Raw genomic sequence first — 14,978 nt, forward strand, 5'->3', positions numbered from 1 at the left:
TATAATGCGCCTTTACACAAGTGTTTCAAGTACATTCTGTCCTGCGTTGCTTATGTTTTATGCCACCTCCTAACATTTGACCAAGACTATCAAAATATAATGATTTAGAATGCCTACAGTTTTAGGAGGTGGAAGAAAAAGGGAGTCATTTTGATTGAACTGTATTCATTTGAATTACAGAGGCTTGGGTTTCAGAGTTCTATTGAGGGGGTGCTGAAAAACAGTAACTTGTATTTGTTAACATGAATGTAAATGTTCCTACTAAAACATTAAAACCCCATAGCTTTATAATTATCCACTAAAGAAAAGCCAGGAGTAAAAGCAAAATTGCATGTTGAAGTGTCATTGACAAACCTTGATAAAAAAACGTTAAACATAAAAAAGGCGGACCGTGTGTAACATTGGACAAATCTGGTTGCTTATTCTTGTATACCCCTGATAACATTGGTGTATTTACTGGTATGTATGGACAAAAATAACAGAGGCAGGCAGAGCAGTTATGACTTTGTACATACATGGCTAACTTTGTTCATAAATAATACCCAGGACAGCCATAGTTTGTCTTTCCATGCCTACCCCTGTTACACAGACAGAAATCAAGGACATAATAATTGTGTTTTATGCACAAACGCTATGGACATTTTATGGAAAGACAGAACAGGGGTGACCATATATGTACAGTAACAACTGTGTTTATCCATGATGCCACAGACATCCGAAGAATGGGGTGTCACAAGATAGAAATAAATATGGGTAAGCTGACATCAAACAAAACATCCCATCATGGGCTTCACACAGTGGTATGATGTTCAAGGCAGCTCACCATGATGGTGCAACATATATTAATGCACCACACATGATGTAACATCCAGACTTTATGCGCCTCTATTAACTTTGGTTTGTCCTCATTTCCAGGCCGAAGGGACTCAATGGAGAAGTGGAATGGGAGCTCCGTGACTGAGTTCCTGCTGCTGGGGCTTTCTGAGGACCCCGAGGTCAATAACGTTCTCCTTGTGTTATTCCTATTCACATACCTGCTCACTATCATTGGAAATACTGCCTTGGTGACAGTCTGTGTCACAGAGTCGAGCCTTCAAACTCCTATGTACTTCTTCCTGGGGAACCTCTCGATTCTGGACATTTTATTCTCATCACTGTATGTACCTTTCATTTTGGCCCAGCTGGTATCCAGGACACGAATCAGCTTCTCCGGATGTGCAGCTCAGATGTACATTTCACTGCTCCTGGGTATCACAGAATGTGAGCTCTTAGCGGTCATGGCGTATGACCGTTATGCAGCCATCTTGTTTCCCTTGCGTTATAGTGTTATAATGAGTAGGTCTATCTGTGGTACAATGGTGGTCTGCTGCTGGATAATTGGTGGTTCAATTGGACTCATAGACACAGTTTTTACACTACAGTTGCCATTGTGTGGTCATAACATTATCAACCACTTCTTTTGTGAGGCCACAAGTCTCTTACAGATGGCGTGTGGGGACACCTTTGTCACAGAGATGGTGATTTTCTCAGGTGCGATCTTTGCGCTTCTGATCCCAACTTTTTTCACCCTCGTCTCCTATGTGCGTATCATCACCACCATCATGAAAATCCGCTCTTCTGAAGGCCGACGCAAAGCCTTCTCCACATGCGCCTCACACCTGATCGTAGTAATCTTATTCTACGGCACCGCCATTTTCATGTACATGAAACCAAAATCTGTAGACACAGTAAATCAGGATAAAATTATTTCACTCTTTTATACTGTGACCCCACCCTTACTGAACCCTGTGATCTACAGTCTCAGGAACAAGGATGTGAAAGTGGCCCTGCTTAAAGTTACCAATAGAAGCAATTTCCGTTAGAGGATATGCTAGTGTTCAACAGCTGACCTGGCCAGACGGGCAGAAGAGGAGCTGGAGCTTGCTGTTGCTGAGAATGGTGGTTCACACGCTTCTCTTTTAGCGTATTTCATCTACCAGAGCTGGACCTTGCAACCACAAAATGTGTGACCAACCCTGAAAAGCAGACTCTGAAAACCACAAGAGACAGAGAAACCCTGAGCCTGTGCAACACAGCAAGAGACCAGAATGCAAACGAGATAGTTCTTTAGGTGTCTACGGCTCCGCCCAAATGGTGTGCTTCAATGCGAAATGTGTGGTACTTCTTTGCACCTGAGCTCCTTTATACTGATAGTTTAAAACGCGTTATCATGTGCATTTCAGCAAAATCATAGCAGTGTTCCAGGAGGAATTCCCCTCAGGGGTAAGAAGGATGATGGTTGAAACTGGGCATGACGCCGTATGCTAAGTCAGCGGCACTTGAACATGTAGAGAGGCCTATGGGCAAGTGGCGTGGAATAAGAATTAAATAATAATACTAATAATAGTGGCTCAGTTGCTGAATTAATAAATATTCTTCATGGCAGTATGATAAGGCATGTATATGCATTGATTATGTAAAACAGCCCCTTCATCGGATGCATTATAGAGCATCACAGACATTCACAGATAAAAGACAAAATAATAAAACCAAACTAAATAGAGATAATACAAATTATTCTCTATTATAATAGAGATTTAATAAAACAAATTGTATTATCTCTATTTTGTTTGGTTTTGTCTTTGTTATTTTGTCTGACCTGCTGCCAGCACCCCCATCTTCCTCAATGAAAAGAATCGTCCATGCTGGACCCCATATCTTCCCCGAATGCAGTCTCAAAGGGTTTCTTCGACATGAAGTATTGAAACTATATCTTGTTTTATCCTTGTTGGACCGATAGAGGACTTTTTTACTACAAGCTTTTTGTCATTTTTGACCGTCATAGCCACGGTGAAGCAGCATACAGTGGATTTGGGTAAATTGATGTTACGCCAGCCCGGCAACCCTCCGGTAGCATTTACTCAGGAATCCTATCAGAACCTGGAGGCTGCAGTCGGGCAAAACAGACTTTATAAGACACGGATGTGGGTGTGGATGGACCGCTGATCACCTTAACCCAAAGTAGGCCCACCTCTTAAGAAGTGAGTGCACGGTTGTCCGTAAAGCAAGTTTATTGTACAAACGGCCGGGAGGAGCTAGATGACGCCATGGAGTCAAACTAACCCATGTCACCCTGAACCACACAAGTTTACACATTTTATACATTTTGCAACAGTTAAAACACTCCCACATATTTTTTTACAAATTATTCCCCCACACATGATTGGTCAAACCTATACAAGGAACTGTAATCTCCTTTAATTGCCATGCTCTCATTGGACACCTTTATTTGACTACCATCCCCTTTCAACATATTTATGCATCAGCTCATATTTACAGCACACCCCTTTTTGGGATATTTCTGTGGTAGGTCATGATGTCATCCCCTAGTTACACATTCACACAACAAAACAGAATTCATTACAAGTTCCTACTGTCAAGGGACCTCTAACCCTGAACGTGATGCACATGGTCTTTGTAAGGACACTTCAACAATATGAGAAGGGAGAGACACAGACAAGTTCCCCTTTGAACTGGTGATAAATATGTTATCTGCCCAGACTTGCTGGCGTCCTTATTTCACACTAATCTATATAATTTCCAAATCAGCATGCATGGCCTCTGGGCACATCCTGAGAACCTGATTGAAACCCATAAACCATTTGTCAACTCAAGCATCCCTTGCGCCGGGTTTACTACTCGGTTCCAAACTGACTCTACCAGATGGCTGGACTTCCCTGGACAATGAATAACAGGCTCCCATGCACTTAAAAAGACTGCATCTTCTCTCCACAATAGTACCAAGTCGTAAAATCCTGAGTCTGGCTGTAGCTGACCATCTGATATTATCGCAGCTGCCCACTGCCTTTCCACAACCTTCAACCTTGCTCAACCAGTTTTCCCAGTCACACAGAGTACATTTCGCCACCCCAGGCTTCTGGGCCTGCACAATCCTTAGCAATGAGAGGACTTTCGGCATACAGATTTGTGTTTCACCATGTACTCCATGTATGTATGTCTGTGCATGTATGTTCAAGACTACCACGTCCTCTCATAGTGGTTTCTCCATTACGAATCTCCCATCTCGCATGCACTTACAAAGCTCCTTGCTGCCCAACATTAGGCTCTACCTGGCACACTACACACCTACACTGTGCTTATATTGCTTCAACAGATTTTACATTATCTTGCTGCACGGGTGTGAATCTAAAATGTATCAACTTAAATACAAAGTAACACTAAAAGTAGCACTTGTCCATTCCTTATTAACTACACTAGACACATAGCTGCAACATTGTCATCATCCCAGTCACCAATATTCCGCATGCAATGTGAACCCCTCTTTCTCATTGGGACCTTTATCGACCACCCCAACATGGGCAACACATGTATTTTTGTCCTGATGAAGGCCTTGAAATAATGTTGGGGGGACTTTTCAGATGGGTGGACCTCGAATCCTTGTAGGCTGCAAAACCTGTGTGGGCATATTTTAGTTGTAGAATACTGTGTGTGTGTTTAATTCCTCTCGAGTAACACATCCATTGGAGGTTTGAACACCACCAGGGAACCGACTCTTAGCCATGTTTTTTAAATTAATGTGTAGTTGCTTCAAACTGTACTATTTGTCCACCCTTCAGTCACAGGGGTTTGCACTGGACTTTGCAGTCATATAGCACAAGGGATGTTAACAGATGCTTGTCTTTCCCGTTGTTATAAATGGTTTTCACCACCAATACTCGTTGCCCTTTATTCGGTTGCTAACTGTAACGCTCATCTGATTCCCATAGAGGCGCCGGTCTTGACTGGGCGTATACCGTATCTTCAAAGGTGATGTGCAACACACGGCTGGCTCTTTGGGCTGGACCTCTGTGCACTGTATGTCTGACTTGAAGGGTAAGATGTCTGCAGATAGAAAATATGGGATTAAGGAACTGGGTTATTGACTGTCTCTCTCTTCTTCCCTTTCTCTTCTCCTGTAGAACCCCAAAGGTTAACGCTCTCACCTTAGGTAAGTGAACGCCGTGCTCTCCATCTGCCTCGGGGCAGGGTGCTGTAACCAGTTTCTTCACTGGATAAGGGGAGCAGGCCTCTTGACTTCAGAGGACTGCTGTCCGTCGTTTACTGCACGAACGGTAAGTTTCGAGTAATTCTAATGTCTTTAAAGTCTTTAGTAATGATGTTTCTTGTTTTGCAGGGTTCCGGCGATGGCGGATGACGGGCTGAAATGAGTTGAAGATGGAGCCCGTGTGATGAATAGAAGCGCCTGGAAGCACGTAAGTAAGCACTTGTTGCCTGCTTCACGATGCGCTCTAACTGTCTTTTTATTTTGCAGGTACAAGTTCGGAGCGGCTGCAGGGTGCCGGAATACCCACTGGGTTAGATGTGGAAAGGAGTAATGGCACGTGAGTATTAAAGTTCCCCAATGTCTTTAAACGCACCTTGTTTTGTCTTTCAGATGCGGGATGCAGCGCCGAAGGCCTCTGGAGCGTGCGAAGAGTTGGTAAGCTTTTGTCTTTCAGATGCCGGAATGCAGTGTGAAGACCTCCGGAGCGCACGAAGAGTAGGTAAGCCTTTGTCTTTCAGATGCCGGAATGCACCGCGAGGCGTTGGTGACAGCCGATGGACCAGGTAAGTGAAGAGCTGTCACTGAAGACCGTAATGCTAACCTGTTCTTTCTTGTCTTTATAGGTGTTGCTGAAGACTGGATTCAGGATGGTAAGCCTTTTCCTTAGGCCCAGGATCAGATGCAGAAGACACGATGAGCGTTCTGCTGCAGAGGATGCAGAGTAACGCAAAGCAAGATTCATCCATCGTGTGTGGTTTAAATAGCCTCCTGTAGTGCTTAGGTGTCTCCTTCCACAGCCACGCCTAGGTAAGAAAAGAGTTCCTGCTTTCCAGAAGAGTTGCAGTGTTCTGAATCTAGGGAGTGGCTCCTGCCCCACCCAACAGGAAAAGTAGTTCCAAACAGAAGAGGATCAGAGGCTCAACTGGCAGGCAAGTAAGCAGCATGGTCTGCTGCAGGTAAATCCACCCAAGCATTATGAGCCCGGCGCTTCCAGCGCTGGGACTGGGCATAATAATGAGCCTGGTGCCACTGGCGCCAGGACTGGGTCCAAAAGGTCCCAATTGGGACTGGTTGGCACTCGGAACCTGGGTTATGGATCTGCTTCCAAGGGAGTTGGGAAAACCCTGACCTTTTGGAAGCAGAGATCATGACACTAACCTCACACATATGGATTTAGGGGCACTTATGAATGTTTTAAAATAAATTGTGTTGAGATATGAATAGAATATGTTTAATGTTTTTTAGTTAACTTGCTTGTTTGTGTAAATGTCTGTAATAAAGTTACCCATGGGATTTTTTGTTGCGGTGGCTGTACAGGACATAGGCACCTAGTAACCTCCATTTTGAGAATCTCCTCTTGGTGGGGACACTGCCATGAGCACAGCCAGAATGGACATTTGTCCTTGATGTGGCATAGCATTAGGGGCAAAGTCAAAGTGACTGTGTATTGTAGGGACACTGACCCAACAGGCACAACTAGCATTGCCATGTGTCATTGCATTGGCATGGCATTATTAGCCACATTAAGAGCCAGTGTTAGGCGGAAACCTGTGCAGTTCCCTCTGGGACCACTTCAAAAGATTTAGGACTACAGGTGTTTGGCAGTAAACCCACTTGGTAGCAGTCTGTACCACACAGATTCACTTTGTAGCTGTGGCTGAGCAGTCAGACTTCTTTCAAGAAGAGTTAGGCAGTATGTGGAGTATACAGCATAGGGCAATTCTACACAGTAAGACAAGCAAACACGTAACAAGGCTTCGGTGTAAAGATATAAGGTATTTATTTATAACGACACATCTTAGAAAACACTCTGGCACTAATACGGCAAAACAACTTCAATCGCAATTACTATCAGAATAAGATCAATCCCCCTAACAATAGTTCGACAAGTCTAGGTTCAACGGCATCACTTATTTGCAGACAGAGGTGTATGCTTTAACCTAGATGGCACTCTAGTATTCGTTAGGACGGGAGAGAAAAGGCGGGTTAAGAAATCAACTCGATACCAATACTTGTAAGAACAAAGATGCAAGGCAAGAAGACAAGGACCACTGTAGATTCCAAAGTTCAGAGGTCAGGCCCACTCGGAGAGAGGCAAGGCGATCTGTCCCAAAAAGTCTTAGTGGAAATGCGCTTCGAGTCTTTGTCGCAGATTGTTATAGGCAGATTGGACCAGTTCAGAACCAAACGTTATAGAAGCTTGAGGGTGACCCTATGGAGAGGCGAGGATTAAGACACCCCACTCTATCCGGCAACAAGGAAAGCCAGACGGACAGAGTACCTTGTTTGTGGAGAGACAGCTCCGGCGGGGGCAGTTGTTCCTGGTCGTGGATGCCCGTCCGGTCTATGCCAAGAGAAGAGATGATCTCCTCGTCGAAGGAAAGTTGAAGATCGTTGCACCACTAGGGAAGAGACTAGCTGCGGAGTGCTCCGTCACAAGGCACCACCTTTTGGTCGCGGTGCAGGGGTAGTGGCTATCCGGTTGCTGAGGTGCTCTGCACGGGCAATTCGACCACTGCGTCCTAGGGCGAAGAAAAAGCAAAGGTGACTGGTTGTTCCCACCAGTCAGGGGAAGAGACTCTCCGGCAGGGAGATCTCCTCTGTCGTCGGGAAGTGGTGAGTCGGTTCAGCAGGGCTCCACCGGAGGTGTCGTCATTGCAGGTCGGCTCAGCTTTACCCTCGTCGGATTCTTAGGTCCTGTGGCGACTTCTGAAGATCCAGTCCCAAAAGCCCTGCTTTTATGCAGAAAACCCCCTCTCATTCAGCCTAGCTGTCACTCAAAACACGCTAAGTGGTGAGCGGGGAGGCTCACCACTTTCGCCAATCACACCAGAGTGCGACCGGAGTTGGCAAGGCAACTCAGTCCAGGGTGCCTAAACCCCCTCCCACACCCCCTGTGGTAACCCAGACAGAATGGCACCACTTTGGAGGGTCTCTGTACAGAAGCCCGCCAAAAGTGGAACAAAGGGCTCAACCTTTGGTTTAGGAGTCACAGAGACGAACACAGACGCCATTTTAAAAACCGAGTTCTGGCAGAAAATACCATCCGATAGAATTATTTAAGATAAGTAAACCGGTGGTATGTTAGAGATTAACGGAAAAAAGGTATTAATCTCCAACAATGGGAAGAATCCCATAGGGTTATATTCGGGGTCGAATATAACAAGTAGTTTCCACTGCCACCAGCCAAAACTCGCCGAGGGGGGACGGGACAGTGCCCCCTCGAATAACAGACCCAGGAGTAATCGAATTACCCCTACTAGTATGTCCACAATAGGATGGTTTGTACTAGTTCTGTTAGTAAATTTAGGTCTAGTAAAGCCAATGGTGACTTTACATGCCCGAGGAGACAGTAGGCAGTCCCCGGGTATGGAGTCTATGATGGAGGTCCGCTAGGACGCCCCCAGTGTTACGGCAGGTAGGGTGCGGTGTAACACTCATAGAAAAACATGTGAGACCCTATGGAGTAAAAGACCCCATAGCCCATAGAACACATTGACATTCAAAGGAATTACACACATTCATGTCCAAGAGTGGGAGAAAAAGAGTCTCACTCTTGGCAGGAGACAAAAACAAACTCCAGAAATCCAGCAAAGCTGCTGGGGGACTCACTAGGTTAGGAAATTCAGCCTAAACAGAGAATTCTCCCTAACAGCCGGCCAAAGTCAGTTTTCTTTCATAGGGATTCTGGCATATATGGAGACAGATGGAAGTAACACGTTTTATTTATGCTGCATGGCATTATGAGCAAAGGCAAAGTGAATCTCTAATGTGGAGATACTACTGTCAGGGGCACAGCCATCATGGACATGTTTTCTTGAAGTGGCATATCATTATGGGCAAGGTAAAAGTGACTTTGTAATGTGGGTATAATGACATAATAGACATAGGACCTCATTACGAGGAATGCAGTAAGGGGTTAATGGTGCTGGTAAAGGTGCCGGAGCCGTTAACCCCTTACCGCCCCATTACGAGGTCTGCTCGTGGGTTTTACCAGGTGCCCTTAGCGGGTCCCGCGAGCAGATCAGGATGCTAACAACGGGCCCGTCATTAACGGGCCCGTTGTTAGCATGCTCCCCATTGCCATTGAGCCCTATGGGGGCTGAAATGGGAATGGGATGTACCGGGTCAAGGTTCCCTGGATGGGGAAATACCAGGCCCCCCAAGGTTGGAATGGCCCAGTATTTCCCCATTCAGGGAACCCGGTACCCGCAATGGAGGTAGCCATGCCGCTAAAAGCGGCATGGTTACCTCCTTCCTCGTAATGAGGCCCATAGTATGCCATTGTTTACAAAGTCAAACATGCGTTTTCTTATGTGTGGATGCTCGCACATATGGACACAGACAGCATGAAAACACTGGCATCTCATATGTGCAATTCATCATAAAAAATATGCTGGACAATGGTCATGTGTGCTATTGGTAATCTGGCCTATACTGTCTTTGTTTAGAAGGTCTTGTTAACGGTTAAGAAGCCCTTATCCATTTATTGATCTAATTTGATGGCCAATTCTAACTTATAGAGCATAAACCAAATGATGAGGGTTTACATGAGCAGTCCATGCATTGCAAACAGAGCATTTCAGTTAATGAATGTTCATATGTAATGTTTGTTGTTCTGACACAATCTACAAACATATGAGCCTAGAGTTTTGACAGACATGTTGTCCAGTGCCTTCTGTTATTTCTGAGTCCTTAAGATTGCATCCTGGTGTGAATGCTCGCTAGGGGGAAGGGCAAAGAATCACCCCGATTCCAGATAACTGCTGGCAAAAGGCCAGTGTCTACTTAACATTTTTTTGATCATATTACTTTCTTAATTATATCTATTTGAGAACCAAACAATACTGAAGCATTCTGGGTTCTCCATTTTAAGAATAGACAATTGATACCATTTTCACTGGACTTTTGTATAATTTTATAAGTGTATCCATGAGATTAAAATATGTACACATTTGGATTCTGTGATTTCCTCTTATGCATTTCACTTTCCTATTAATGCAACAGTAGTCTGTGTTAGGCTGGCCTTCCCTGTCTGTGTGCCCCTCCCTGCCCCTTTTCTGTTTTGTTTTTTCTCCATTTTTTTCTTCTCACAACTTTTGTCCTTTCACCTAAAAGACTGTATGTGTAATTGTAAATGGTTATTGATAACCCGCTTATTACCGGAAGGTTTCTAGCCGCAGACCTGGGGGTCGAACCTGTGTTGCTCCACACCGTCTTGCTTCCAAGGCGAGCATGTTGCCCCTGAGCTATCCCTCTGGGAGCAGGGCGCATGTAAATTAGTAGATGGATAGCTTTGGCATAAATATCCGAGTATTAGGGAACTGAATGCTGGCTTGGGGACCTCGATAGAGATGCTGTGGGTGTCCATGAAAGCTTCCTCAGAGGGCGAGTGATAAGCATAAGAGACGTCATGAAATGAGACGGTTTCATTGAGGCAAGGGAGCCGGAGGGAGACATGTGCCCGAGAGAAAAGAAGTTTAGGGGTCTCGGTAAACAACAAATTTGGGTGGAGCCTCATAAGTAACAGACTGCTCTAAATGAACAATTGTCTAAGCAGGAAGGGCACTCACTGGGCACTTTTTGGAATGTGGTGACAAGGCCTGCAGCCTGCTGGCAAACAGCCTGAAGAAGAAAGACTCCAATTTAATGTTGGCTTAGAGGATGGCACTAGAGGACTGTTACAAGCAGCACGGACATCTTTGAGAAGTTCAGGAAATGTTAGAATCCAATATATACAGGGGACAGGGCGGTACAGCACAGGATGCAGAGAGGCTGGGTAGACTGATCATGGAAAAGACAAACAAGGGGGCTTGAGCAGACTGAGTCCTGGTAAATCACCTGGACAGGAGAGGCTCCCGATTGACCAATTCCTTGGGCTGGAACACCACCTGGGGCCTATCCTCTGCTTGACATACAATGTGACCTTGACAAACAAGGTCAAGGCGCAACCGTGGAAGCCCCGTGAAGTCCCGCTTACCCGCTGGACGCTGCTTTTCCCTTGGATTACCCTTTCTCCACGGCGCTCTTATTTTCCTGCCTGAACTCCGACATCCACAAGCCTGTGCAAACCAAGGCCTCTGGGCTTGTCCATATAAAAGAGGCTGCGCGCGCAACCCGCGCGCGCAACCGTGGAAGCCCTGTGAAGTCCCCCTTACCTCGCGCCTATTTTTTGATTCTATTTTTAATTTTGTTCCTCTACTAATTTTGTTTTACTTTTCCAACTTGGGAGCTGCGTGCACCGTCTGCAAATCATCAAGGAGGATTACAGTTTTCAAAATGAAAAGACCTATTAATTCATTGAAGTCGGGCATGCCCATTATCACACCAGATCATCTTGCCAACGTTGACGGTTCGTTGTCTGATTCATCGCCATGCCCTCCCAAAAAATCTCGGTTGAGCTCCACTCCTTGCATTCTTATAGCCAAATCCAAATTGAAATCCAAAGCGGAGCTACTTTTGGCCATGGACATTTGCCCCTTTTTTCGTGGTGCAGGAAAACTGGACTCCAGGGAAGACGAAACCCCTGGTTTCGATAAGGTGAAAAAAACGTTGGTAAAATCAGCTGGTCCTGCCATTTGTTTACATAATAAATCTATGCATGAGTCCTCTGATTCACAAGATACTGCTCGCCCTTCGAGAACGCTACCAAGCGGTGGGCCTTCCGAGATGATCTCGGTCACTTTTGCTAAAGAAAATGTTTCCCTGACAGATAGCATACTTTTGAACAATGTGCTCACTGCCAGGGCAGCAACTACTGTTGATCACTCTGTCCATTCTATACCGGTTTGTAATGGTACTCCACCTCTCAAAACCTCCAGTTCCGGTAATATGGATGTCATTGATTTGGACATGAATAGCTCACACCTTACTGCTCACACTCTTTCTGATAATCTATCCAAATCACCAATTATGTTCATAACCACTAGCGATACTGACTCAGTCGAGAAAATTTCATTCACTGCTCCCACTCCCCGTAAAACTGCTGCCAATCATCAGTCAATAGCTGAACTAGCTAACACACAAAACAATATGGTCACCATTGCGCTATCATCTATGAACACAGCCATTCTTTCGCTTGCGAAGCTATTCGAAGCCCTGGCTGCCAAGGCAGATGTTCACTCTCAGCAACTGAATCAGCTTCTGGCAGCACAGTTAGACATTGTAAATAAACTTGACAGTCTGGGCAGCCTACCCACTGTACCTTCTGAGATACAATCTGCAAGCCCGTGGTCCTACCCAACCTTACCATACATAAGCAAGGCTATTGTTGATTCAATGGACAGTGGCAAGGCACCAGGGTTTGTCTCACAACCACTGCAAAAAAAAAAATCAATTACGCTGTGTTTGGGGGTTCTAGTCCAGGTGATACATCTGTAAAACAAGTGAAATTAAAGGGCATGTGCAGAAGAAGTAAAAAAACATTAAGGCTGCACCTAAGCGTTCCTCCCGAAGGAGATCATGGTCATGAGCAAAGATGTACAGTCATATAGTCTGCTAAATACCTTGGTAGATGTAGTCTTGGCTGTAGATAATGTCTCAGCATTAACTGAATCAAACGTTTCATCAACCTTGCAATCTAAGTCTTCTGCACAAATGCAGAACATAACTGACCGTCGTAGGGAAATCAGACAGGCGGTCGATGATTATATGACCGCTCAACCAGCTCCAACCAAGCTGGTTTTGCCGCACTGTGCACCTATTGTTACTACATTAAAACCACACAGTTCTAACGTGATAGCCAGTGCAGGTAGCTCTTCAGATGTGGCATCTCAGAAAACGCAATCACCAGGGCAGCATATAATCGATGGCTTTTGCATGGCGTCTCAAAATAACAAACTTGTACACAAGTCTCTTCCCTGTACTGATATTGAAGTTTTGATTAAAACTACATTACTAACAATTCTCAATACTGGTGCAGTTTCAGGTGGAGAAGTGTCTAGAGCTGCGACTCTGTCTAATACACCATCCTCTGACTCTGCTAATATCGCAAAACAAAGGAATAGGACGCCTCACTTTAAGAGATCGGCCATCCACTCATAATCCCTTAGATGTTGCCCTGCCCCGGCCCCCCAGTATCGTTTGAATCGTGCATCTGTTTTGGCTATATTTTCTGAGATACCAGATTTGGATGACATTGGAACTGTTGATATAGAGCAAGTGGAATTTCCTGACAAGTCCCAATGGTCGGCAGTCATACTATGGATAAACTCTAGAATTGTACTTAATGCTATTTGGGCGGTTAGGGAGCAACTGTTTGAGTTGGGATTTATAGTTTCGGCAGAATCAGAAACATCTATCTCTCTGCCAAGAATAAATTCTAATCAAACTACACAACATCTGGTCCATAATAAACAATCTATTGGTCTCCCCAAATATGATCGTATTCACACAGACACTCAGCCTTAGCATTGTGACTTGTATGACACCACCCTTTCCTTGATCAGCTGGAACTCCAGGGGGTATCGACACCTAATGAATAATCCATCTAATAAGCTACTGAATCACAATGTTTGTTTGTTTGTTTGTTTGTTTGTTTATTCACTTTTTATGCGCGCCAGACCCAGGGGTAGCAGGGCGCAGAGGCAAGAAAATGCAAAGCTTACAGGTTACATCGGAGCATAGCGTGCAATATAAAATACAGTCATTACAAAGTTTACAAATTCGAGAAAGGTCAATCACGTTACAGGTTACATCATGGCAGAATGTACAGTAGAAAATACCATGAGGTCATAGGACACAGATAATTACAAAATATACATGGGACACAGTTACAAATATACAAGGTTCAACTGAGGGCAATCAGGGTTGTAGGTGACATAGGTCATGTGAGGTCAGCTGAAGTCAGTCGAGGTGAGGAGTTCGATGACATTTTTTCTAAAGTGAGGTAGGGTGAGTCCACTCTCAAATCTTGTGGTAGTGATTTCCAGGTCTTTGCAGCCTTTACCTGAAAACTATTACCTCCGATCGTCTTAAGTCTAAAGTTCGGTATTGTCAGACAGTTGGAATTGACAGCTCTAGTCGGTCTGAGGGATGTTCTCCTGTGGAATTTGTCAATCAGGTATTTGGGGGCGGAGTTATTAAGGGCTTTGTGGGTCAGGGATAACATCTTAAGTGTTATTTTGTTCTCAATGGTCAACCAGTTGTGATAGCGTCTGGCGGCAGAGATGTGGGATCTTTTGTTTATACCTAGTGCTGCCCTCAGCGCATTATTTTGTAATATTTGTAGTCTTTGCGTTATAGTTTTATTCGCTCCGGTGTAGAGAGCGTTGCAGTAGTCAATCCTAGAGAGTATTAAGGCTCTAGCCAAGATTAAGCAGCTCTTGTTGGAAAGGAAAGGTTTACCGGCTCTTATTAATTTGCACGTGTAAGCCGTGGAAGAGGCAAGGGATTTTAGTTGTTTGTCAAGAGATAGGGTAGAATCAAGATAAAATCCCAGGGTTTTTACGTCCTTGGACACTTGGATGATATTCCCGTCTATGTTAAATGAGGAGAATTCCTGACCTAGTTTTTTGATATTAGTTTGAGTGCCCAGGATAATCAACTCTGCCTTATCATCGTTCAGACAGAGGCCATGAGTGGCCATCCAAGCCTGGATGATAAGATATACCTTGTTCACCAATTCCGTGTCCTTCGCATGATCCCCAGAAAGCGGGAGGAGGATCTGTGTATCATCTGCGTAATTAGTGTAGGTGATACCGAGATGGTCCAAATCATCAAACAAGGGCTTGGTGAAGATGTTGTATAGAGTTGGGGAAACGCAGGAGCCCTGGGGGACACCGCATGAGATAGGGGTGGGATCTGCTGCTACTGAGGGGGAGAATACTCTTATCGTTCTTTCACTCAGAAATGACTCAATCCATCTGATGGCTTCCGGGGAGAAATGGGCAGCAGAATCTAAGTGACTACAGAGGACTTTATGATCCACCAAATC

At 44.9% G+C, this 14,978-nt stretch overlaps 1 protein-coding gene across 1 annotated transcript; it reads left to right on the forward strand.

Moving 5' to 3' along the window:
- Window positions 1-929: 929 nt before the first annotated feature.
- On the forward strand, window positions 930-1,862 carry LOC138452756 (olfactory receptor 2D3-like). Its single transcript, XM_069605105.1, has one exon. It carries the CDS (start codon window positions 930-932, stop codon window positions 1,860-1,862), a length of 933 nt encoding a protein of 310 aa, XP_069461206.1.
- The last annotated feature ends 13,116 nt before the right edge of the window (window positions 1,863-14,978 follow it).

This window comes from Ambystoma mexicanum, chromosome 4p (assembly GCF_040938575.1).
Source record: "Ambystoma mexicanum isolate Mex_15411 chromosome 4p, UKY_AmexF1_1, whole genome shotgun sequence".
Classification (NCBI taxonomy): domain Eukaryota; kingdom Metazoa; phylum Chordata; class Amphibia; order Caudata; family Ambystomatidae; genus Ambystoma; species Ambystoma mexicanum.